At 35.8% G+C, this 27,204-nt stretch overlaps 1 protein-coding gene across 1 annotated transcript in view; it reads right to left on the reverse strand.

The window, feature by feature from the left end:
* Positions 1-207: 207 nt before the first annotated feature.
* LOC138705571 (lysine-specific histone demethylase 1A-like) overlaps positions 208-27,204 on the reverse strand; it is a 139,418-nt gene continuing 112,421 nt past the window's right edge. The window contains exon 6 of the mRNA XM_069834172.1: positions 208-3,510. Within this exon, the coding sequence (XP_069690273.1) occupies positions 3,317-3,510 (194 nt within the window). The 3' untranslated portion in view covers positions 208-3,316. The remainder of the gene's footprint in view (positions 3,511-27,204) is intronic.

Consider the following 27,204-nt stretch of genomic DNA (forward strand, 5'->3'; position numbering starts at 1 on the left):
AAGATGATTGCCTACAGAGATGTAGGAAGTAGAACAATAATAACATTATTTCACAAAAAATTAATTATTATTAAGGATTATCAAACATATTCGGAAGCAATAGGTGCTTAACAATGAAACAATTATAAATCTGGATACATTAGTGCTCCAACATATAACTTTTAACAACAGAGAATCAAATCAATAATATTACAATAATTCAACAAATTGCCACAAATAACATATATATTTCATATTTAGCTGGGACATCAATAAAACTCTCAATATGTATCCCACATTGTAATTTTTGCAGTAGTTTACTTCGCAAATAGAAGTAAATAATCGAATTATTTATTGCTGCACTACACAATGTCAACAATATAGGAACACTTTTTCACTTTTTCAATATCATGCAAAGAACATAAGTTAAATATTGACAGTCATAAGAAAACTATAGTTTAATCAGTATTTTAAAAATTAAATTAGTTTACCTTCCGTGACATATACCTTTACCTTTTGTACAATAGTGAATACCTTAATACAAATACAGCATCTGTCTCCAAATAGAGCATATTTGTATATGCGCGAAAGTATCTTCTTATTTTTTTATTTTACTTCAGATCCTTCCATTTATTTCAATAACTAACGTTTACATCACTTATACAAGAAATAATAAACTTGTGTATTCAAAATGCACTGTCTTAATTTTAGTAGAGTTTTGTTACATCACTATTGCTTGCTTCACATATGATACATACGAATATACAACATAATTTTGTATGATTCTGCAAGTGCTTAATGATTCGGAGTGTTTAAAAGAGGTCAGTCATTAACAAGGTAACTCAAGTGTTCAGAAACAAATATTTTACAAAGCATAGGTACGTATGATTTATATAACATCATTTCATTTTTTGAAGAAGACACCAGTGGGAGTCATGGATAGTTTGGAAGACTCCATTACCTTCCCGTAGGTTATATTTGCTTAACATTTGAATAATTTAAACATAGATATCAGTACTTATTAGCATAAACATACACGCGTAAAACAGGTGCCGGTGAAGACGTTAACTATAATTTTCTTTTATGAGGATTGTTTGCTTATTTACTTTTCAACCAGGAGATACTTAAGTATTTATTAGCATTACATATCATGAAGTATTTATTTACAACTAGAAAGAATAAAAATGTGCTTTTTTGCATATTATAAGTTACCACAATTACATATTTTTATCTTAACAAATTTGCGTCCTGATGTAATCTAATGGAAGAAGATTTAGTGTTTGTATTATGCCAGTTATATACCGATTCCTCTGTCACAGCATCATTCATTAATCGTCTGTTTATATTATATTTCTCGATATTGTTGTATCTGCCTTTCTAACGTACCATTTTTTTTCTATTTCTTGACAAATTTATATTGCTGTCTTAGATTTTGTAATTATCAAATACATTACGAACCGATATAATGCATTATATGTAGGTGAGCAGCATATTAACATATGTTTAGAAATCTAAAACAAAAATAGACTAGATTATTTATTTTGTGCTTCCAATTTTATTTTTAAATTTAATATTCTATGCTAGACTTCAAATGACGCCTTTTTTACTTTACAAATATGAGAACAAGTGCATCTCGCCCACTGCTCTATCACTAATCCTGTTATAACAACTGCATTAAAAGTTTAAATTTATGAAATTCACAAAATGTCATCCTGACTTCAAAATAAAATACTTGAAAACGTGTCAGATAAATCCGTCATTTAGTACATGAAAGAGATAAATATGCTCAGAATCATTTCTATTTCTAATAGGTGAAAGCATTGACGAACGAATCATTCGAACTTGTATTTATTATTTGCTGCTAGTTTCTTAACAGCTGGTAAAACGAGTTTTCAATCTGAATGAGAGCTGACATAACTTATTAGTAATATTTTAAATACAAATTTAATAAAGTGTTAACATAAAATAATAATGTTTTAATATTTTTAAGAACCATCACTGTTCCTTTCCCTTTGTGAGGGGGGAAAACTTAACATCTCTACAACAGTTCTTGGCCGTTCTTTCTGTGTACTCCTCATTGTGAGAGCTATTGCATTTAACTGACCAGCGAACTAAACAACCACGACACATAAAACAACGTACCTATCTTCTCAAGAGATGGATAATACAAGGAAAGCGCTTTACATTTTGATTTCCTCTTGCAGAAACTAAAGGAATACGAAGACTGGCATTACCAACAATACGACGGACAGATAATTTATCTGAAATCAGAGCTGATTATTCCTTCACATACCGTACGATATACGATTTCGTTCAATTCGTCATTTTTCTTCATAGACTTTTGCTTATAGTTCCTTCCAAAATATATCTGAGGATAATGTACATTTGAATGGTACTACAATATAATGTATGCTCTTCAACTACTAAGTTAATGAGATCACCAGATTTTTCAGATTTAAGTTTGAAAACTTTACACAAAGTCGAGAGAAATTGCTGAAAATGCGTAAATTTCATGAACGGACACGGAGAAAGGAAAGACAAAGTTACTTAACCTGCGTAATTTAAAAATATTCCGCAAGCATAGGAGAAACAGCAGAAGAAAGAGGAGCGTAAATAAGATCTGTTAAAATGACTGTAAAGGAGTGAGAAGTACACGAAAAAGAGGGTACGTCTTAACGAACTCCCACAAAGTCTCATAAACTGCACAAATGAAACACGTATGCTGAGTAGTGCGATTAATTTAGTTTTAAGCAATTTTAATTCTACGCTTCTATATAATGGTCTGATAAGTAATTTGGTTCTATGGTCTACATCTCAAGTCTGAAGCTCTATGACATTAAATTTAATGAGGGGCAAAGAAATCCATCATATGGGAAGAAACAGATATATATTAGACAGATGGATTTATTCAGCAGTATTATGATGGCGAGTAAAGGTACATATTTACCCGAAACACTGGTAATAGATTTGTTCACACAAACATATAATGTAGTAGAGCTCATGAAGTTTTTTTTTTTTTTAAATAGAATTGTAGTTAGTCAATTCATCCTATTTTCGCTACCTAAGAACAAAACGGGCCGAAATCCCTTCCACGCTTACAGAACTGGAATGTAAACAGTAAACTTGAATTTGTATTACTTCACCGGCCAAGAACTGTTGCGGTAACTATACTTCCCTCCTATACTTATACATGTATAGCGTAACGCAGGTCAATCTGGAACGAACTGAGTGGCAGGGAGGCTGACACCTGTTCTACACAGCTTTGTGCATATCTCAGCAAGTGCTCAACGCCCGGACTTAGCACCTGATTAGCAGAATTCCGCTAACAGCACGTTTCTCACGCTGCCGGTTGCTGCGGTCCTCCCGGGGGAGGTTGCCGGGTGCTGGGCGCTGCAGCGGCAGAGGACGGTGGCGCGGGTGGCGGACTGTAGGGGCAGCCCACGAACTGGTCTGAAATGCGACCCCCCTCGCGCAGGCCGCTGAGGAAGGCTCCGTGGACAGTAGCAGGGTAGTTTCTGATAGTGTGCTCACCTGCAACAGGGTTCATTTTCAAACATGATTACAAATAATTATCTACAAAAAAAAGTTGCGTTTTTATTAGTATAAATAATGTTATAAACAATAAAAGGCAGAATGAAGGAAGACAGTATAACAAAAGTAAACCCAGAGCACTTTCTAAGAAAATATTTACCACCCTCGATTTTAGGTCGGAACAGGGAATTTCTCTCGCACAGGATTGCAGAACTGGGGAAGAGAGGGGTGGAAACATAGGGAAAGAGTTTGTTCCCCGTCCACAAGACCTGAGTCTTCAATGACGTATCAGTGACGTTTGGCAATCACACTGAATACATATCTCTTCTACCCCTATCATATCCAATAACGCGAGGGTTGAAGGGAAGGGATGATTGAATACTCTAGAGTCAAAATCCCCTAAAGATCATTTTGTTCAGAACTGAGTTATGCCCACATACTGCTTTGCTAAGGATGAATTCTAATTATTTATATAGTTTAAATTCAAAAAGAAAAAGGTTTGTTAAAAGTCACAGTTAGGTTGAAAATTCCCTCTATTTTCCATAAGTTACTATCAAAACCCTTTAATTTGTGAAAGTGGATATAGGGAATTTTGAATCTATAGGATTCAGTTACATGTTCCGGCCTGTGACGTCTGCCGCAATAATTGTAGCCCAGTTTTGCATCTCTGCTCTTGCATGTCTTGACCTCATGGGGAATAGAGAATACTAGCAAAAGATTGGATTGTTCCTCTTCAACTTGTGTTGAAGTTTATGATATGAAGTGAAGAAGGATAATGATAACTATTAAATTATACACTTTTATGTCCGTTAGATTAAGGAACATCAGGGATGCATAAAAAACAGAACGTGAACGATCTTCGATTATTCCACGTGCTTCTGGCTGCAGTGTATATTGCTGCAAAGGTAGCAGTGAACAAAATGCACTTTAAATAAAATAGAGTTATATTAATTCTTTACACATTCTTTCACCTTTGTAATACATGCAATAAAATTATTTTACAACAGAAGATGTCGTAATTGCGATTTTGAATAACTAACCAAACGTTACTTGTAATTTTCAGTACAAAATAAATAATATGAAAATAACTGCGTTCACGTATAAAAGTGCTCAAACTGATGGAGTAACATTAGTACCATTATAATAATGATACTGTAATGAGAAAATAAATCTTTTAAGATGTAATTTCGCCAGAATCGCTTCTTCGATTTCGGTCTCACACTAGCCTTTACAATTCGTAAAATATTATTTGAAGAAGAAAATCCAAGTATAGCACGCTTACCATCATCACAGCTTGACCTTCATTCTTGGCTTTGTTAGGATCATCAATTATATACTGTAATTTTCGCTACAAATTTAAGAATCTTCGGATATATTTCATAATTTCAGGAACTGTAAAGCTAAGAAAATCGTCATTATACGTCCATTTCAATAATGTAGTTTGTGAAAGATCAATTATTTTTCAGCTCCAACTCTGCAGGCAAATTTCCTGCTCTATCTGACTTGTGCATTGACAACCCTTGCAGCGCTTCCCCTCTTTCAGTGTGTTCTTTTAGGGGAAGAGAAGTGACCCACGGGCAGAGCAATCTGCTCGTGGCGTGCTACTCGCGGTGAAGAAATTTTCTCATGAAATTTTGACCAGTGTTTGGGACCGGTGTCCACCCAGCATTGTGATAAACTCGGAAAGCTACATTAAACAGCGAAATCCGGTTACGAACACCAGCTATAATACATAGGCTGCCTGGGGACCTCATTTTCCTAACGACGCTATGCTTCCGTTCTGGTTGGGTGATCGTTCACCTCTGTTGAGGCATATGGACGTAAGGCCAGCAATCGATTCGTCGACCTTAGCTCTTCATGGGCTGTCGCGCCACGAATTTAACTTAATTTTAATAAGCCTACGTTAAAAGAAACGTCGAGTAGATCAAGAATGAAATGGTCCGACCAGTTTACATGAAGACTTAAGGAGCCACGAGACTTAAGCCATAATGTTGATGAAATGAACCGAAATTATTTTATATAAATAGTATACGAAAAAGGTATGGTTATTCTAGAACATTTAGAGATGGGTTTCACAAGTTAATTTATAAATGAGATATTCAACTACGACCAGCAAAAGTTAAGTCTATGGAAATGTAAGATAATAATTAACACAATACTTCCTTAGAACAATTTTTTTAGTTGGTTATCTAACGACGTTGTATCAACTACTAGGTTATTAGCGTCAATGGGATTGGTGATAGCGAGATGGTATTTGGCGAGCTGAGGCCAAGGATTCTCATTAGATTACCTGATATTCGACTTCGATTGAGGAAAACCTCGGGAAAAACACCGCGGGAATCGAACCCGCGCCCGAACGCAACTCTAGATCGGCAGACAAGTGCCTTAGCCGACTGAGCTATGCCAGTGGCTATAACAACTGTTTAGGAAGAGACAATATATGGCTATGGTTGGAATGTTCTTTCAAAATTGTATCGTTATCAGATAATGCACTAAAGAATTCGAAGGAGCTGAAAACAATAACACGTTAAGACAGGCAGGTCTATTCTTGAAGGTAAAGACAGTGTGCATTTTATGTGGATGCGAATCTGGAGTAATATCACAAAATATTAATTCCATTCAAGCCGTCGAAAAGAAATTTCTACTGGCCGTGAAGAGGTGTATATGTGAATATACGCGGTGAAAACATCCAGAGGACATCGGGTATAAATTAGTAATACTTTCCATATATAAGAAATGAATAAATGCAGAGAGGACTGTAGTTATTACTTTGCAATAATTCAAGATACGAGACTATCTGAATTAATTAATGTTACATTAACACTAAAGAGAAATATCGGTTGAGTAAAGAGAAAGATAATATAAGGCCGGTACAGGTCAATTGACCTAAACTCTGAAAGACAAGATACGTAGAATAAATAGAAGAAGAAGAAGAAGAAGAAGAAGAAAAGGGTGAAGATGAAGAAGGAAGTCTTCAATCAAGCTGTCTCACACCGACATAATGCTCACACAAGCATAAAGACAAAGTGTACAATACAAGAGAGAAATGTATGATATTAAACATAAAATATAAAGTATTATAATCAAGAAGCAAGAACATAAATTACCAAAGAAAAAGAATAGTAATGATGTTAAGTAAAATAAAGTCAACAAAGATTTAGTTCGAATATAGTGATTTTTTTTTTCTGACCCTAAAGTGGTAACTGTAAAATTGTGTTATTCTGGGTTCAACAGTTTAAAATTAAATCGGTTTCTTTTTAAATTCTTGAACAATTTTACTTTTCAGAGATGTACTCTTTTCGAAATTGCACATTCAATTATAATGTGCTAAATTCCCGTCGTACTGGAATCAAATTTTATAACGTACTCTCAGTGAAACATCCTCCAGAACTGCTGATAAAATGTGTTCTGAAAACTCCTGGTAAACATCCGTTCGTCGGAATGACATCGAAATTGATGGCGGCATAAATGCCTTCAATGTCCTATAGCATGAAACCACATGTTAGTGAAGGTACCTTTACTATTTCAAAAATGCATTCAGGTTTCCTGAGTTATTCCTGAAAATTTTTCGGTTTGTTTTGATTCATCCTAGATATTATTTCGTGCTAATTACTATCTTACGTGTGAAAACAATATAATGAAGTGATTAATTTCGTACAATATACAGGGTGATTCATAAGTACCTGTACAAACGTTGTGGGTGTAATATAGAGGTAAAAATAAGATTAAAAAGTTCTATACAACTTTTCTCGCAAATCCTTACTTCCAGAGTTATGATGCATAATGTCACAGCCAATTTGAGTTAATTGCTGTAATTATGCTTCGTTCGGATTTTGAGTGGCATAAACGAGCGCTGTCAAACGGCCCCAAAAGTAGAAGTCCAGGAGGTTCAGGTCCGGTGATCTGGCTGGCCAAGCAACTCATCCTGCATGACCTATCGTACCGTATATAACTGATGCCTACTGAACTAACGACTACGATGAATGAATGTATGCTAACGAGACGTGGTGACGGTAGGAAATACAACAGTGCCATACAATTAAACATATCTAGGTACAATAAAGTAAACAAAGTCCTATCAGGTCGGAATCAACCATATTGGGGGTGTACAAAAAACAAACATCTACCACAGTCGCTATGTAAGCGAACGTGACACATCCGAAAACTTTACTGGCTCATGTTTTTTATGCCTCGCAAGATGGGACATTATACATTATAACTCTGAAAGTAAGGATTTGCGGGAAAGTTTTATAGAACATTTTAGTCTTATTTTTATCCCTACATTATATCCAAAAAGTATGTACAGTTATTTATGAATCACTCGGTATAACTGTGGACATAATCACATTTAAATGTCATTAAATAACCTTATTATAAACACCGTTCACATATTCCAGTGGCTATATTAACAGGCAACTGGAGAACTATAGTCTATTGCGAAGTATAGGAATGGATTCTAGAGAAATGACCCTGTATTCTTACTTGCGACAGTTAAAATTCCTCCCGCGGTCCCATATTCAGCAGCGCAAAGCCTACTATGACACCGGAATCAGAGGCTAACACAATACTCCAAATTATTATTCCATCACGATCTCTGTAGATAACATTCCAACTTCTCATGAGCAGAGGTTCAGTTCCCACTCGAAACATTAATTGCATGTAATTGGTGTTTTTGTTTTCAATGCATATCTCGATACCAAGAAGCCCTTTATAGAGGTGACAACCTTGCCCATGGAATTCTTCGTCCCCTTTTGCAAAGATTAGGTGGGGGCAATTAAAAATGCTGCAGCACTTTTGACGACAAAGAAACTGGCTTAATTGCCGTCGTCTACTTGATGTATTCGTGCAGGATACACGGTACAAGCTTAGGGGAAGACTGCTTCCTTGTTTCACTCCTCTTTTCCTCTCTCTTTCTGTTTTTTCTCTTACTTCTCAGCTTGTCCTTCTCCCATTATATTTTGTCATCTTTCTTCGATTTCTTTAATGAACGCTCACCTTTTACTATAAGAGTCAATCCTAATAAATTTCATATGCGGGGATTGACATTATTTTAGATAGCTAGAGACTTTACAGAGGTAAAGTATTTAGGAATAATTATTGGCCAACACTTAAAATGAAACACAACCGACATGTGTAATAGATTATGAAAATGTATTCATTCGTTATTTGCCAATGTAAATTTTTTTTAACTTGGTTATTTAACGACGCTGTATCAACTACGAAGTTATTTAGCGTCGATGTAATTGGTGATAGCGAGATAATATTTGGCGAGATGAGGTCGAGGATTCGCCATAGATTACCTGACATTTGCCTTATGGTTGGGGAAAACCTCGGAAAAAATCCAACCAGGTAATCAGCCCAAGCGGAATCGAACACGCGCCAGAACGCAACTTTGGACCGGCAGACAAGCGCCTTAGCCGACTGAGTTACGCCGGTGGCTTTCGCCAATTTATTCCTTACCCGCGTATTAGCTCTGATGCAATTTGTAATTCAGTATGGCATTATTGGTTGGGGAGTCGAAATCTGATATCACCTCATTACATTTATTTCAAAACTGTATCATTAAGATTTGCTTAAAGAAACCTATGGATTATCCAACTGAAATTCTTCTTTGGGACTTTAATGTACGTATTAGAATGTATGCATTTGTATTAAAATAAAATTACTTATCTTCTTTCACAAACATCAACTCATTTATAAGCTTTATCTTAACTGCTGTAACACAAGACGAAATACCTCCTTTCCTTTATAGAAATACAAGGTGTTACACAATAACTGGGTCAAATAATAGTTTTTGTTATAGCACAAGACTGTATAATACGTATTTTATTACAAAGAGTGCCTGATATTTGTAAGATGAATAGGAAACTTAGGCCTATACCAGAGACAGGCAAAGTCTCATTCAGGCTTGCCCATAACTGTTTACCATCGTGAGTGGGATTACACACGGTATCGCTCGCCTGCCGTCAACCTTTCCTCATAAGCAGGCAGGCAGTGTGGTTGCACGTGACTCCCAAACAGTCCTAATAGTGACCCCAAAGGATTGTTTTGTTCCGCCGACTTGCGCCAGACTGTGCTGCTTTCAGATGCATGATAAATATCAACAAAGTCTCATCCAAACCCGACAGGAAGCATACAGATACAGACAACTTAATTTATCGTCTTCTGAAACGTAATAAACACAAATAAAACTATTTCTCGTCAATATCCATTAAATGCCAACAGTCATTATAAGTTACACTTTTCTTTCCATCATACTTACTTACTAATGGCTTTTAAGGAACCCGCATGTTCATTGCCGCTCTCACATAAGGCCTCCATTGACTCTATCCTGTGCAAGATTAATCCAAGTCTCTATCATCATATCCCACCTTCCTCAAATCCATTTTAATATTATCCTCCCATCTACGTCTCCGCCTCTCCAAAGGTCTTTTTTCCTCTGGTCTCCCAACTAACACTCTATATGCATTTCTGGATTCGCCAATACGTGCTACATGTCCTGCCCATCTCAAACGTCGGGATTTAATGTTCCTAATATGTCAGGCGAAGAATATAATGCGTGCAGTTCTGCGTTGTGTAACTTTCTCCATTTTCCTGTAACTTCATCCCTCTTAGCCCCAAATATTTTCCTAAGAACCTTATTCTCAAACACCCTTAATCTCTGTTCCTCTCTCAAAGTGATAGTCCAAGTTTCACAACCATACAGAACAACCGGTAATACAACTGTTTTATAAATTCTAACTTTCAGATCTTTTGATAGCAGACTAGATGACAAAAGCTTCCCATATTTATTCTGCGTTTAATTTCCTCCCGAGTGTCATTTATATTTGTTACTGTTGCTCCAAGATATTTGAATTTTTTCACCTCTTCGAAGGATAAATCTCCAATTTTTATGTTTCCAATTCGTACAATATTCTAGTCACGAGACATAATCATATACTTTGTTTCTTCAGGATTTACCTCCAAACCTATAGCTTTACTTACTTCAAGTAAAAAAATTGTAAAACTATGTTACTTCAATCAAGAATTGTCTGCCGTATTTTATCAGAAAATACAGATTTTTTTAAAGTGACTAAATAGCCAACGAACTTAGATTTCAAACTAGTAGTTTCATGATAACCATGATGCCTGAATGCAAGTCATCCTACAATACGAACACACAGGCAGGCTTTCTCGGGTCCCGCCTGGACTGGGCTTATAAAACCCGGGCTGAATGGCCAGTCCTAAATTTTAACCTGCTCTGTAGCTGCGCTGGAACCCAAGCCTGACAGCAGGCAGTTACGGAAGTGAGTATTGTCTGCTTTTCCGGAGAATGGCCTATACATAAGTTTAAGAAATAAATGAAAGATGTTTTATCCTATGGTTTTCTAATTTATTTTTATTTTCTTATTTTACTACTTATAATTAATTGTTTTTACTGTATTTGTTTTTTTTTTTTTTTTTAATTTTAGTCTTTACTAATTATAAATACAAAAGTTTTCGACAGATAATGGAGAAGAAATGGGGGTATAAGGGTACAGTGCATCAGTTATTCATAGATTTCAAAAAGGCATATGACTCGGTTGAGAGAGAAGTTTTATATGATATTCTTATTGGATTTGGTATTCCCAAGAAACTAATTCGATTAATTAAAATGTGTCTCAGTGAAACGTACAGCACAGTCCGTATAGGTCAGTTTCTGTCAGATGCGTTTCCAATTCACTGTGGGCTAAAGCAAGGAAATGCACTATCACCTTTACTTTTTAACTTTGCTCTAGAATATGTCATTAGGAAAGTCCAGGATAACAGAGAGGGTTTGGAATTGAACGGGTTACATCAGCTGCTTGTCTATGCGGATGACGTGAATATGTTAGGAGAAAATCCACAAACGATTAGGGGAAAACACGGGAATTTTACTGGAAGCAAGTAAAGAGATAGGTTTGGAAGTAAATCCCGAAAAGACAAAGTATATGATTATGTCTCGTGGCCAGAATATTGTACGAAATGGAAATATAAATATTGGAAATTTATCTTTTGAAGAGGTGGAGAAGTTCAAATATCTGGGAGCAACAGTAAGAAATATAAATGATACTCGGGAGGAAATTAAACACAGAATAAATATGGGAAATGCCTGTTATTATTCGGTTGAGAAACTTTTATCATCCAGTCTGCTGTCGAAAAATCTGAAAGTTAGAATTTATAAAACAGTTATATTATCGGTTGTTCTGTATGGTTGTGAAACTTGGACTCTCACTTTGAGAGAGGAACAGAGACTAAGGGTGTTTGAGAATAGGATTCTTAGGAAAATATTTGGGGCTAAGAGGGATGAAGTTATAGGAGAATGGAGAAAGTTACACAACACAGAACTGCACGCATTGTATTCTTCACCTGACATAATTAGGAACATTAAATCCAGACGTTTGAGATGGGCAGGGCATGTAGCACGTATGGGCGAATCCAGAAATGCATATAGAGTGTTAGTTGGGAGGCCGGAGGGAAAAAGACCTTTAGGGAGGCCGAGACGTAGAGGGAAGGTAATATTAAAATGGATTTGATGGAGGTGGGATATGATGATAGAGAATGGATTAATTTTGCTCAGGATAGGGACCAATGGCGGGCTTATGTGAGGGCGGCAATGAACCTCCGGGTTCCTTAAAAGTCAGTAAGTAAGTAAGTAATTACAAAAGTTTATCCTTTTTTTTACTACACTTCGTTTTCATTCTTTCATAATTATGATATAATTAATAATTAGGTCTATTAAATTATTCTACATTTCGTATTTCTTTAAACAAATTCATTGATATTTGTAAATGTTTGCATCAATTTATTGAATGATTCCTGAATACGTGCAATGCTCTTTAGGGATCCAATGTAATGTAATGCTTATGTTTCATTTGAATTCGAATTTGTATAATAAGTTCTGGATGTCAATAGTCTTACACATAACATTAGATTGCATTTTTAAAGTATTCCAGGTTCAGTAAATGTTTAATTTCTTCTCTTCCTTCCTTATTTCACGAGAGTAGACACATTGCTGCTTCCAAGTCACAGTAAATATTTTCTTCACATTTCTCCGCCACTTCTTTCTTTGTCTTCCAAAATCTCTTGTTCTTGTAGGGCTACGTCGATAAGCTACTTTCGGCAATCTCTCAACTTACAGTTGAAGTATTCAAATCAAGTACTGCGATAGAATGTATTAATAAAATTATCTCTTAACCTGCTTGTTCTTATACTTCATTCTTTATGAGATCTAATTGGTACACCCTTTTCTAACCTAGACCAAAGCTAATCTGTCGTTACATAACGGACGAGAAAAGCTTACTACTTTTCCATTTTTCTTCAGTCTTCGTACAATTTTAATTACGAATGTTTTACTTAATCAATACTGTAACTTAATATCATCCATTTTCAAGGATTCTATCCACTCCCAGCCCCATCTTTAGCTACACATTGGATTATAAACAAACACTCGATAGTCACAAGTAAATGATTGATTGGTTATGTGATTAGTATTACGTAAGGTGACCACTTAAGACAAAATAATACTGTATAAGAAACTCAAGACAAGAAACCGGTGCATGCGCTACGAAAATAAGATTCATTTCAAATCTGTACTGAATATTGAATTCTGGTCCTGTGAATTTAATGCCTAATCTGATATCGCTTGAACCACGGCATGTTGTATCTTCATTTTTCCTCCATAAACAGAGTAATTTAAACATACTTGTACAAAATTTAAAGGTGAGCCCTCCACATCTAATCAAGAAATGTCTGATTCAAGACTCATAATCGAAATATTACATTCAACGCTTGAGTTTCGAGGTGTAATCCAACAACTGTTTTACCCAATCTATTGTCCACTGTTATGTTAATGTATTAATAAGACAATTATCTACCGATTTAGGCACAATGAAGGTGGCCATGATCCGACGAGTTCATGCATGCATTAAAACAGGTGAAGAAAATGTTGAGCATTTGTTGTGAATTGTGAGTTCATAAACAGTCGAATTAAATATTATACTACTTTTGATCAGTAAAACGGTACGAAAGAATGTGTTTCAACCAATCATGGCTGCTTATCACACAATTTTACCACGTCCCTGGCATTTGTTTATTTTTATCACTTCCCTAGCATTTGTTTGTTTTTATAACTTTCCTAGCATTTGTTTCTTTGTTTGCCAACATTTAGAACTGAAAATTCTTTACGGTACTAAAAAAAACATGCTTTGCGATCGTCATATCTTTACCGCATAAATAGTCAACTGAAAATGGCGGTTCCATTCAAACGTTTTGGTGAAGGGAACATTAGTGAAATAGAATTTTAGTAAATCAACTAATATCTATTTTATTGTATTATAGTTCTTTATTTCTTCTAATCCTTATATAGGCTACTTCGTTCTGTTTTTATCACCTCCATACCATTTGTTTCTTTGTTTGCCAACATTTCAAACTGCAAATTGTTTGCGATAATAAAAAACACTAGCGACTTGTGCAGTAAATGCTGCAAACCAAGTTCATCAGACGTTCAAATAATTTTCCAGATTTATTTTCAATGAAGAATACCAGACATTTTGAAAGTTATTTGCTTCCATAATAATGAAACATACTCCTTCTGAAGAGTTTTTTTTATGCCAAATATTTTTCTTGAACCTATCCACCTTAGGTTTTGAGTTTCAACGCGAAAACGCAAGTAACAATGTCAGGACGATCAGTGGGTTTTTCATGTTAAAGTAAAGCAATAGCTATTTCAGGTTATTGTGGATTGTAGGTGAAGGTTAAAAAGGTCAGGTTTGCTATGCTTTCCAACAATAGACATAGCATCTTGGTATAGCTGCTGCATGTAGAGCTTGAAATGTAGAAAGTAAAATCATTTTATCCTACTAAAATATCTTGCTGAAATAATCGGGGGACTACAAATTTTATAGGCCTCTTATTTTATCAGTAAGTAATATCTTTTGGTCTTTCCTTAGGAACTGTAATTTTAGCGCTCTCTCAAGCCAATACTGAAGAGAATGACGCATATAAATATCTACACCATATCGCCATTAAGATGATGAAAAGGACCCAAACCACTTGATTAATAACTCTAAAAATATAATTTGGTTTTTAGTAACAATATTATTATCTTAAGTACGTTTTGTAGTTATATATATATATATATATATATATATATATATATATATATATATATAGCCTATATAGCAGCCACTCAGTAAATTATAGAAATGAAGATCCAATTTAAGATATTCTCTACATCTTCTTACATAACCCCAAAACGTTTCACTTTCATATCATCATTTATAGCGTCAATGAAATGTGTTCTATAGTGTCAGTGAAATGTGTTATAGAGTGTCAGTGAAATGTGTGCTAAAGTGTCAGTGAAATGTGTCATAGTGCCACTACAGTGAGTGAGACGAGAGTAAAGTGAAAGACTACTGAAACTTATGTAGGGCCTATACATAATTATGTAGGTTGTAATGTAAAATTAGGTATTTTATTTATGTTTTATTATTATTGCGTTAAATTATATTGTGTATTCTTATTGTATTGTGTATTGTAAATTTATTGTGTATTGCTTATCATTTTATTACGTATTGTTTATATTGTGTATACCACAGCCACCGGGTGCTTGCCCACTTGCAGTGTAAATAAATACATACAAAACATACATACAATATAGCATTAATATGTATAATTAATTAAAAATAGTCACATCATGACATTAACTATAATAATATTGGTAATAATGTCATAAAACCTCTTCAAGTTTTGTAGATTTTAATATCCAATGCACAGCTGTACTCAGAAAATTACACACCGCAGAATCAGACCTGTAAATTATTTTTAATAAATCTTGACGTTTTTAATAACCAATTGAATTAAATATGTCAGCAATCCTGCAAGTCATAGCCTTCGTGTAACAGCCTATTGTTTATTGTAGTGTGTGTTTTGTTTTATTGTGAAATCATGGCCGACTTGATGCTCGCTTCGCTTCTCCTTTATATACAGAGAAGTGAAGGGAGCATCAAGTCGGCCGTGCTGAAATGCAATTAGTTCTCAAAACTGACGAAAGATGGATTTTGGAAAATAGGAAAATTATGTAGGAAAACTAACGCTTCACTCAAAGTTACTATTTTTCCGAAAAACTTTGGGTTCCAAGCTTCAAAATGAGAGGTCATTTATTAAAATGGGTTCAGCCATTTTCTCGTAATTTCCATTACCAGTTCAAATTATATATATAGATGCTTTGCGATCGTCATTTGTTTACCGCATAGACAATCAACTGAAAATGGCGGCTCCGTTCAAACATTTTGGTAAAGGTAACATTAGTGAAATAGAATTTTCTAAGTGAATTAATAGCTATTTTATTGTATTGGACTACAGTAGGCTACTTTATTCATTCTAATCTTTATATACTTTCTTCTGTTTTTATAACCTCTCTACCATTTGTTTCTTTGTTTGTCAACATTTCAAACCGCATATCCCTTACTGTACTATAAAACATGCTTTGCGATCGTCATTTGTTTACCGCTTAGACAGCCAACTGAAAATGGCGGCTCCGTTCAAACGTTTTGGTGAAGCTAACATTGATGAAATATAGTGTTAGTAAGTCAATTAATATTTAATTGTATTATAGTACTTCATTTCTCCCAATCTTTATTTACTTTCTTCTAATCGTTTAATAGTCAATTAAAAATCACTCGAGTTTTGATTTTCTCTAGATAAAGCAAAACCTCTAGTGAGACTACTGATGATAATGGGTTACTGTAAATGTGTTCTGTCAGTTTTAAGTAAAATATGAAGTGTGCGTTTTTGTCTCGGAATGTAGGCTTTTTAGAATATATACCTTAATTTGTTAATCAAGAATTTCAAGAACATATGAATCACACTGTGCTATTTACAATTTTTTTCTATGTGTATAATTTAATAGCTTATCAATAAGAAAGTCGCATTGTCAACAGTAATCTCACTAGAGGTTTTGATTTATCTAGAGAAAATCAAAACTCGAGTGGGATTTAATTGACTATTACACGATTAGAAGAAAGTAGGCTATATAAAGATTATAAGTAACAAAGTGTACAATAAAATATTAATTGGCTTACGAAAATAAAACTGTCTTCAAATGTATTATTGTACCATCTCAACATTACGCTAGATGGCAGTAGTGTTTTATTCTTGTTACCGGTATCAGTTGTGCCAACTATGGAATCATCATTGAACTCTGTGGACTGTTACTAGTCAAGAAGGCTTTGTTGATTCAGTTTCATTTTTATTAAAACATTTGCATTCCATTTCAATCATCCGGATCCCAGTAATCAACGTCACTTGACAGATGATTTTCAATAAATCTTTGTATTAAACAATCTCAGTTACGTATAGCAGAAGCTATAACAAACATAACCTAAATAATATAAACAAGTGTTAGAAAAGTTTTAATTAGGGATGATGAAATAAACAAGAAACGTTTTAATTAACGATGATGAAATAAAAAATAAACATGGATAATTTTAACAGAAACAATTATTGAAAGTACAATTTTCAAATTTGAATGTTTTGGTGGTTCAGTTGATGTTCTATTGGACGTGTGCGTAAAAGAAGTGAACTCGTTGGTGTACATGGTGTGTCCCTCAACTCATTCAGGATTTCCGAATGGTGCTCTTCATATATGACCAGTGATCTTTATTAATTCTTGTTCTTGAATGCCAAAATGCGAGTCATATTTGAAAGTGATGTGCATCGACTGGAGTGGTTTGTAATTTTCTGTTTTTTGACGGCCAGACCAGTGCAGTTTGAAATGGTGGCAAGCAAAGAAACAAATGCTAGGGTAGTGATAAAAATAAACAAATGCTAGGGACGCGATAAAATTAAACAAATGCTAGGGACGCGATAAAATTGTGCGATAAGCGGCCATGATTGGTTGAAAGACGTCCTTTCGTACCGTTTTATTGGTCGAAAGTAGTGTGACGTAGTAAAAGTGTAATAGTCACTGTAATCTGCCTTCGGGTCTAACGATTCCCAGAAGACTGAACAACTGACTATTCGTCCGTGAAATATACCTGTCATCTAGGGACAGAAGCGACAGAATAAAGGTAATTATAATGATGATAAGCATTTGCATTCAACTACTGCAAGTTTATAGACGCTACTGTACTGTACGGTCCGGCAGTCACAAAAGCATCGCGTCTGTATGCTTGACAATGAATATTACTAAGTGTTAGTCAAGGATGATGTAGGTCGGAGAGAAATGTCGACCTGCATGCATGTTGCAGGTACAACAGCATAGGGATCACTAGGTTCGTTGTAGGTGAACAAACATGTCGATATAACTAAAGGTCTGCAGGTCAAACAATGTACGTCAAAATGAGGTCGTAACCCTCACGACATATCGAACTACTGTACAACACTGCGATGTGAAATCTCAGATAATACGTGGCTTACAAACTTCTGAGGAGGGAAATTGGCTGCCAGTGAACACGGAAATAGCTCCCCGTTTCTGTAGGATATTTTTCTGAAAAGAATTGGAAGTAAGCCGCTAATAATTATGACATAATATCTGTCTCATATTCAAGGAGAACTAACACTATCTCATTTTAAAAACCTTTCTGTTGTTAATGCTACTGTTATTATTCAAAATTCAGGCGCTTGCTGGAAAAACGACCTAAGATGAAATACGTTGTTTTGGGAAAACAATCGATCAAAGAAATGGAAACAATTTTTTTGTTGACTATTACACTCTTACTACGTCATACTACTTTTGACCAATAAAACGATACGAAAAGACGTATTTCAACCAATCATTGCTGTTTACCGCTATAATTTTACCACTTTCCTAGCGTTTTTTATTTTATTACTTCCCTAGCATTTGTTTGTTTTTTATCACTTCCCCAGCATTTGTTTTTTTGTTTGCCAACATTTCAAACTGCAAATTCTTTACGGTACTATAAAACATGTTTTACGATCGTCATTTGATTACCGCATAGATAGTCGACTGAAAATGGCGGATTCGTTCAAAGGTTTTGGTGAAGGTAACATTAGTGAAGTAGAATTTTAGTAAGTCAATTAATATCTATTTGATTATATTAGACTACTTACTTTGTTTCTTTGTTTGCCAACATTTCAAACTGCAAAATATGCATGCATAAAACATGCTTTGAGATCGTCATTTGTTTACCGCATAGATAATCAACTGAAAATAGCTGTTCCGTTCAAACGTTTTGGTGAAGCTAACATTAGTGAAATAGAATTTTATTAAGTCATTTAATACTTCATTGTATTAGAGTACTTTATTTCTTCTAATCTTTCTAATAAATTCAAATTAAGGTTTATTTAACGACCCTCGCAACTGCAGAGGTTATATCAACGTTGCCGGTGTGCCGGAATTTTGTCCCGCAGGAGTTTTTTTACATGCCAGTAAATCTACTGACATGAGCCTGTCGCATTTAAACACACTTAAATGATATCGACCTGGGCAGGGATCGAACCCGCAACCTCGAGCACAGAAGGCCAGCGTTATATCAACTACGCTACCCAGGACGACTAATCTTTCTATAAGCTTACTTTCTACTAATCGTAAACTCGATTTTCTCTAGATAAATCAAAACCTATAGTGAGACTACTGTCCATAATATTTTGTTAGTTGTGAATATAACCATTCTTTAAAATAGTTCATATTCACCCAACATAGTTTAATAATTACATTTATATAAGAACTTAAGATATTTTCACAATAAAGATATTTCAGAGATACAGGTGAAGTCGTTTTTCCGTCAATCCATTTATTGATGAGAAATATGAATCAATGTGTTTATTACAAGTGATATATTTGCTGCAAAAATGAGAAAAACTTTTTTTTTATTCTGAGGATTTTAAGAAACATTTTGTTTAACAGAAATTAAATTAATGTCCACTATTTTCGAATCATTTTCTTATGGTTTCAGTCTCAGGAAAGATAAGTTCATTATCAGAAATGTCACAAACACCATCTGAAGATTGTTATTCATAAAGCTACAGCTCAAACCACTGTATTTCTTCACTTGACAAGAATTCATATAATGACCTTATATCCTTCAGTTTTGCAGGTTTCATTTTGTTTTTGGCGCCGTGGCAACGTGTCAGCAAAATTCTAAGGAAATTTCATTCCCATGATGAGGAAAGAAAATGGCACATATACTCCATTGCAAGTTTCTGCTACCAGGAGACTTCCATGTTGCCTGTATTAAATTCTGTAATATTTCTGAATAGAAAAACTGACTAATTTTGTCTTAGGTTTCTTCTCAAACCTTTTCTGTGATGAGCTTCCCAACTGTTTTATTATTCTATTTCCATGAATTAATTCCGAAGTAGATGGAATGGAATTGAATGGAAGTTTCGGAAGGGCAGTACTATGGCACAACACTGTGACCTTATACGATCTATTGCGCTAAATCTCAAGCTAGGCGCATTCCCAAACCCACACCGGCTGACTACACTGAGGTTGCTGCGTACCCACGTTTCGAGCAGGCAATCCCCCTCATTCCTAAACCACTCCCTTCAGTGCGTCGCCAGCCGACGATCGGGAAATGCTATAGAATGATGACGAAATGGAGAAATGTTAACGGAATTATGTAGATGCCTAATATGAGAAATGGGAGAACCCGAAGAAAAACTCCACCTGCAGCCTTGACAAACACAAGTGTCACTAAGCATTTTTCAATTAAAAATTCCAGATCTGACTGGGACTAGAATCCGGACAGCCTACATGACAGGCTGAAGGTCTGAGCACTCAGCCAGCGCAGGGACTTGATTACAGATGATTGTGGATCTACTTTTAATTTTAAAGTGAACAAACACACTTCAATCTGTTCTAACAGTCAGTGAGAACAGGAATGATGTAATCAGGTGTTTATATCCTATCTACTGAGCCGGCATGATGTTACAAAAATCCCTATAACTTCGGCAGTTTTATAGTTATGTTAACAAAATTTTGGTTAAACATGCTCAACACAGTGTAGAATCGTTTTAAATGATTGATGAAAAAACGGCATGAGTGAACCCAGTTTGTTTTTTCAGCAATCTCCTCAATTGTAACACACAATAATCAACAGAAGTTGACCATTCCAGACGACGTGAAAGAAAATGCATCCATCCATCCATCCATCCATCCATCCATCCATCCATCCATCCATCCATTTATCTATTTTATCTATTCATTCGTTTGTTCGATTTTTCGTCCGTTCATTCATTCATTCATTCATTCATTAACGTGCTAGTCAATAGCGAGTTGCCAATAATATGCTACAGTAATAATAATAATAATAATAATAATAATAATAATAATAATAATGATATCAGTTATTCATAGATTTCAAAAAGGCATATGACTCGGATAGAGGGAAGTATTATATGATATTCTTATTGAATTTGGTATTCCCAAGAAACTAGTTCCATTAATTAAAATGTGTCTCAGTGAAACATACAGCAGAGTCCGTATAGGTCAGTTTCTATCTAATGCTTTTCCAATTCACTGCGGACTAAAGCAGGGAGATGCACTATCACCCTTACTTTTTAACTTTGCTCTAGACTAGAGCATGCCATTAGGAAAGTTCAGGATAACACAGAGGGTTTGGAATTGAACGGGTTACATCAGCTTCTTGTCTATGCGGATGAAGTGAATATGCTAGGAGAAAATCCACAAACGATCAGGGAAAACACGGAAATTTTACTTGAAGCAAGTAAAGCGATCGGTTTGGAAGTGAACCCCGAAAAGACAAAGTATATGATTATGTCTCGTGACCAGAATATTGTACGAAATGGAAATATGAAAATTGGAGATTTATCCTTCGAAGGGGTGGAAAAATTCATATATTTTGGAGCAACAGTAACAAATATAAATGACACTCGGGAGGAAATTAAACGCAGAATAAATATGGGAAATGCGTGTTATTATTCGGTTGAGAAGCTTTTACCATCTAGTCTGCTGTCAAAAAATCTGAAAGTTAGAATTTATAATGTAGTTATATTACCAGTTGTTCTGTATGGTTGTGAAACTTGGACTCTCACTCTGAGAGAGGAACATAGGTTAAGGGTGTTTGAGAATAAGGTGCTTAGGAAAATATTTGGGGCTAAGAGGGATGAAGTTACAGGAGAATGGAGGAAGTTACACAACGCAGAACTGCACGCATTGCATTCTTCACCTGACATAATTAGGAACATTAAATCCAGACGTTTGCGATGGGCAGGGCATGTAGCACGTATGGGCGAATCCAGGAATGCATATAGAGTGTTAGTTGGGAGACCGGAGGGAAAAAGACCTTTGGAGAGGCCGAGACGTAGATGGGAGGATAATATTAAAATGGATTTGAGGGAGGTGGGATATGATGATAGGGACTGGATTAATCTTGCACAGGATAGGGACCGATGGCGGGCTTATGTGAGGGCGGCAATGAACCTTCGGGTTCCTTAAAAGTCATTTGTAAGTACAGGTAAGTAAATAATAATAATAATAATAATAATAATAATAATAATAATAATAATAAGATGGCCTTTTTAGGAAAAGATCCAGTTCCATCCAAAATCATTATAAATGGCACATTAATAGAACGTGTGAATTCATTCATCTATTTAGGTTATAATCTATCATACATCACTGATGATGATTTAGACAACAAAATCTCAAAATTTCTAAAAAAATTGCTGGAACCATCAACAGTGTATTCAAACCTTCTCAAGTACAAAGACATACAAGGCTGAAAATCTACAAAACTCTCGCACGACCAGTTTTGGCTTATGGCAGTGAAGCATGGACACTAAGAAAATGCGACGAAAGACGGTTGATAACTGCCGAAATGAGTTTCATGCGAAAAACTGCTGGATACTCTCTTCTCGACCCTCAACGGATCGTAGATATTCTGAAGGAATTAAAAATTGACTCTATTGTCCATTATTTGCAGCAATACAGGCTTCAGTGGCAGTCACATGTCAAGAGGATGGATCGCTCTAGATGACCCAGGCAGATTTTATCGTATGTCCCAAGAAGTCGAAGAAATTTGGGAAGACCTAGGAAGCGCTGGCAAGAGGCCGTAACACAGTTGTCGTCAGCACTCGGTGAAATGTGCAAAGGATAAGCGGAGCCGTCCCGTGTGCTCCGTCGTGGAGCATGAAGAAGTAGAGAACATACCCGCTAGCAGCTACGAGTGCACCATGGTGCACCATGGTGCATGGGTAAGAGACGCTAGCCCCAGGGTGCTCTGTGCTGACGACCGCTGCCGTAACAGATCCATTGGGATCTAACACTTGAAGGCTGATGACGATGATGATGATGATGACAATAATAATAATAATAATAATAATAATAATAATAATAATAATAATAATAATAATAATAATAACAGGTTTCTCCGCTTTTCACCGATTGTCTGTTCTCAGACAACGGACGATCCTTTCAATCTTCTTCCTTCAGTCTCAGTTCTTAAAATAGGGTCTACATTTCCACCATTTTTCTTAGGTCTTAGGTACACCTCATGTCTGGGTGAGATCGTCTCAGGACATGGTTGGGTTTTCTCCTCTCTGTCGTCCTTCTGATTTGTCACACGATCTCACTTGCGTAATTACATTAACTTCAACGAATCTCTTATGAATTAAATGTTTCAATAAATAATTATTCAAACTTATTTTTAAATCTGGTTCCGTATCAGCACTGTTTGCCACCGGGGCTCGGAACTCAGGTGCCAATTTATAAGCCAAATAAAAAATAACCGTTCTATATAGAATGTAGAATATCATTTGATTTAGACTAAACATGAATTCTTTTATTTCAGTTTTAAGGTCTTCGGTAAATATGCAAATGAACATAGCAGTAGAAGTCAGCATGCTTTTCATAAGTTTATTTCGTATCTTGTGGTTATGCAAAACCATAAAGCAGTAACTCATTTCAAACATTTTTGCGAAACTTTGAAAGGCAAGTTTTTACCCACAGAAAAAGCAATATTTATGATTAAAATATTTAACGCTTTAGGATATGAATGGAGTTACATAGGGGGGAAATGCGTAGGATATTATTTAAACTTCCTTTCACTTCTCGAAGCTATTCCTGAGGAGTAATTCTTATTTTGATGTCTTTCACAAAGCATTGAATTTTATGTGTTATATACCTAGTGGATTCTCAGAATACACCCTCGGGTTTTCAGGCAATATCTGCATTATTTATATAACCAAGCACATACATGATTTCCGAGGAAGCATCCAGAGGTTACTAACCAAACATACAGTGAGTGAGAATTTGTGTTTATACAGCTTATTTCATTAGCCAGATGGCTAAATTATGGGCTTTTCAGTTCGGAGTCAAATAGAATTCCTCATATACACGAATTTTTTTGGCACTGGTTTTCACGAAGTATTCCCATTTTCCTTGCAATGATTTCTGAAAGTATACTTTTTCGTTTGTTATGACCATTCTCATCAGAATACATTTCAGATAATTAGCTAAAATAATTTAATTTCGTGGAATTAGGTAATTGCTATTTATATACAATTCAGTTGGTCATTATCATTTTTCTTAAATGTCTCTAGGTGTTTCCAAATTATTTAGAATTAATTTCTAATTTGTATCAATAATTTTAGTCACAAATTTTCCATACTTGATATTGGATTTAACAAGTTTTCTGAAGTATAAATATAATTATACATATGCTTGTAAATCAATGAGGAAAAGCAGTTAATTTTTTTTTACATTTAATTATATCAGTAATCTGTGTTATAGGATAATTCATAACTGCATTAACAGCATTTTCAGCCACCGGTATAGCTCAGACGGCTAAGGCGCTTGCCTACCGATCCGGAGTTGCGCTTGGGCGCGAGTTCGATCCCCGCTTTGGTTGATTACCTGGTTGGGTTTTTCAGAGATTTCCTCAATCGTAAAGCTAATGTCAGGTAACCTATGGCGAATCCTCGGCCTCATCTCGCTATCATCAATCCCATAGACGCTAAATAACCTAATAGTTGACACAGCGTCCTTAAATAACCAAGTAAAGAACAGCATTTTCAACATCATTTTTGTTGAATAATAAACGAACAATAAAATTGTAATTGTACAAAATATATAGAGAGTTCGCCAGGAAACAGGCTGGTTGGAGGTTAAAATGTCCATTTCAATACGTCCGCAAACAGAAATGTCCACTAGCAAAATGTCCACTTACAGAGCTGTCCATAAAAATTAAATGTCTACAAATACAATGTAGCCTTATACAAATGCCCATAAGATTAAATGTCCACTTGGTTAAATGTCCACAAATGTAAAATGTCCTATACATGAGATCATAATTTTTAATTATAAACACACAGAAATCTCCAGTTTACAATGAATTTTTTATTCCATCTCTTGATCTTAACCTTCCTCTTCTGGTTGTTCTTGCATTTTAAGTGATAAGATATTGCACGAAGGTAACATTTTATATCATTCCTGTCTTTGTATTCATGATATCTCCTGACAATTGCCTGTATCCGTTGTTGGTTTCTTTAGTATGCTTTATTAACTGCAGCGCTAATATTTCGATGACCTAATCAAATTTGATATAGCCTATGAAAGATTCGTTCTCATATTGTTCATCTTTGGTGTTTTAAATTAGTCTCCAAATACTGACATGATGAGCAGCGACCACCATTCTGAAATTTACTATGAAATGCTTCCACTGCATTGTTTGTTCGTTGGTATCCCTGAAGAGTCAGAATACCTATACATGTTCCAAATTGCTGGGACTGCCCTTCTTCGCCCTTGAGCACGTCGGCCCCTTGTGTTTTGTATGTATTCTGATAGAACACCAGATCTTCATTGATGTCGTCGTATAGCATATCAAATATATTTTATACAGGGTGTTTCAAAAATACGGGTCATAATTTCAGATATGTATTTCCCACATGTAGACAATCAAAATAGTTCATTACAAAATGTGTCCGGAAATGCTTTATTTCCGAGTTATGGCCTTCACAACATTGAAATTCACCGGAACGTTTTTCTTTCCGCAGGTTGTTGCCGTCAAAGGAGACATTAAGAGGGCACTCTGACAGTTCATTCCGAGGCGAAGGTTACATTCAATGTTGTGTAGGCGTTAGACTGTGCGACATGTATTCAAATCAAGAGCTGGCAGAGATACACTTCATGTACGGTAAGGCGGACGGCAATGCTGCGCTGGCTCGTCGTTTGTATCAGGAGAGGTACCCACAGCGACAATGTCCAGATCGGAAGACATTTGCACGTCTCCATTACCGGTACCGTCTGTGCGAGTATGGAAAATTTAACTCTCCTGGTTTGGGAAGGGGACGACCAAGATCCACAACTCCAGAAGTACAGGAGGAGATTCTGGAGGCTATGAACATGATTCCTTCTATCAGCACACGAAGGGTAGCGTTGCAAGTCAATGTTCCTCATACGACTGTCTGGAGACTGTTGAAAGAGTATCAATTGTATCCTTATCATTTGCAACGTGTACAGGCCCTGTCACCAGCAGATTACCCTGCACGAGTTAGGTTCTGTCAGTGGTTCTTGCAGTAGTGTGGTGTAAATCTGAACTTTCCTGCCTTAGTATTATTTACAGATGAAGCACAGTTCACACGAGATGGCATAACAAATTTCCACAATCAGCATGTATGGGCGTATGAAAACCCACGTGCAACTGTTCCATCTCATCACCAGGTGCGGTTCTCCCTCAACATGTGGGCCGGTATCATTGGTGATCGATTAGTAGGACCCCATGTACTTGTAAACAGACTTACGGGGCAGGCGTACACAAACTTCCTGGAAAACACCATACCTCATGTTTTAGAAGACACTCCGCTGATCAATCATCAACACATTCACTTCTTGCATGATGGCGCTCCTGCACACTTTAGTCGTACGGCTCGCCGGTACTTGGATCGAAGGTTTCCTGATCGGATCGATGGGTAGGTAGAGGTGGCCCAGTTGCTTGGCCTCCACGCTCACCTGATCTGAAGCCTCTCGATTTCTACTTGTGGGGCCATTTAAAATCATTGGTTTATTTGTCTCCGGTGCCTGATTTGAAATCCCTTCGGAATCGAATTGTGGCATATTCTGAGGACATATGCAATACTCCTGGAGTTTGGGATAGTGTTCGCAGGTCAATGAGACATCGATGTGAGGTCTGTATTCAAGCAGGAGGTGGACATTTTGAACATCTTCTGTAATGATAACGACCTGCGGAAAGAAAAACGTTCCGGTGAATTTCATAGTCGCGAAGGCCATAACTCGGAAATGAAGCATTTCCGGACACATGTTGTAATGAACTATTTTGATTGTCTGCATGTGGGAAATACATACCTGAAATTATGCCCCGTAATTTTGAAACACTCTGTATAACTCCTAACGGAAAGAATGGAAGGGCCAAGAGTTCTCGAATTTGGTTGCGATGTTCTGGTTGATAGATATTTAAATATAAATCTGTTTAACCTAAACTTACCATTTTCATATACATTGCCTGTGTAAAATAGTAAAGACATCCTTTTATGTTCGTATTTGGAAAATGTAGCTTAGCTGCGTTCATATTGCCGAGCTCAAAATCCATCATAACTGTTCGAGGATTCATTTGTAGTCCTTGGATTTCAGCTTATGCCTTTAATTGACTGTATATGAGGGAGTATGATTCTTCAAGTTTGTTGGTCAACAGGGAGAAAGCTAATGGAAATGTAAACCCATTTACAATTCCATGAACGGTGAACAGCAGTAAA

The sequence above is a fragment of the Periplaneta americana genome, chromosome 9, assembly GCF_040183065.1.
Source record: "Periplaneta americana isolate PAMFEO1 chromosome 9, P.americana_PAMFEO1_priV1, whole genome shotgun sequence".
Lineage (NCBI taxonomy): Eukaryota > Metazoa > Arthropoda > Insecta > Blattodea > Blattidae > Periplaneta > Periplaneta americana.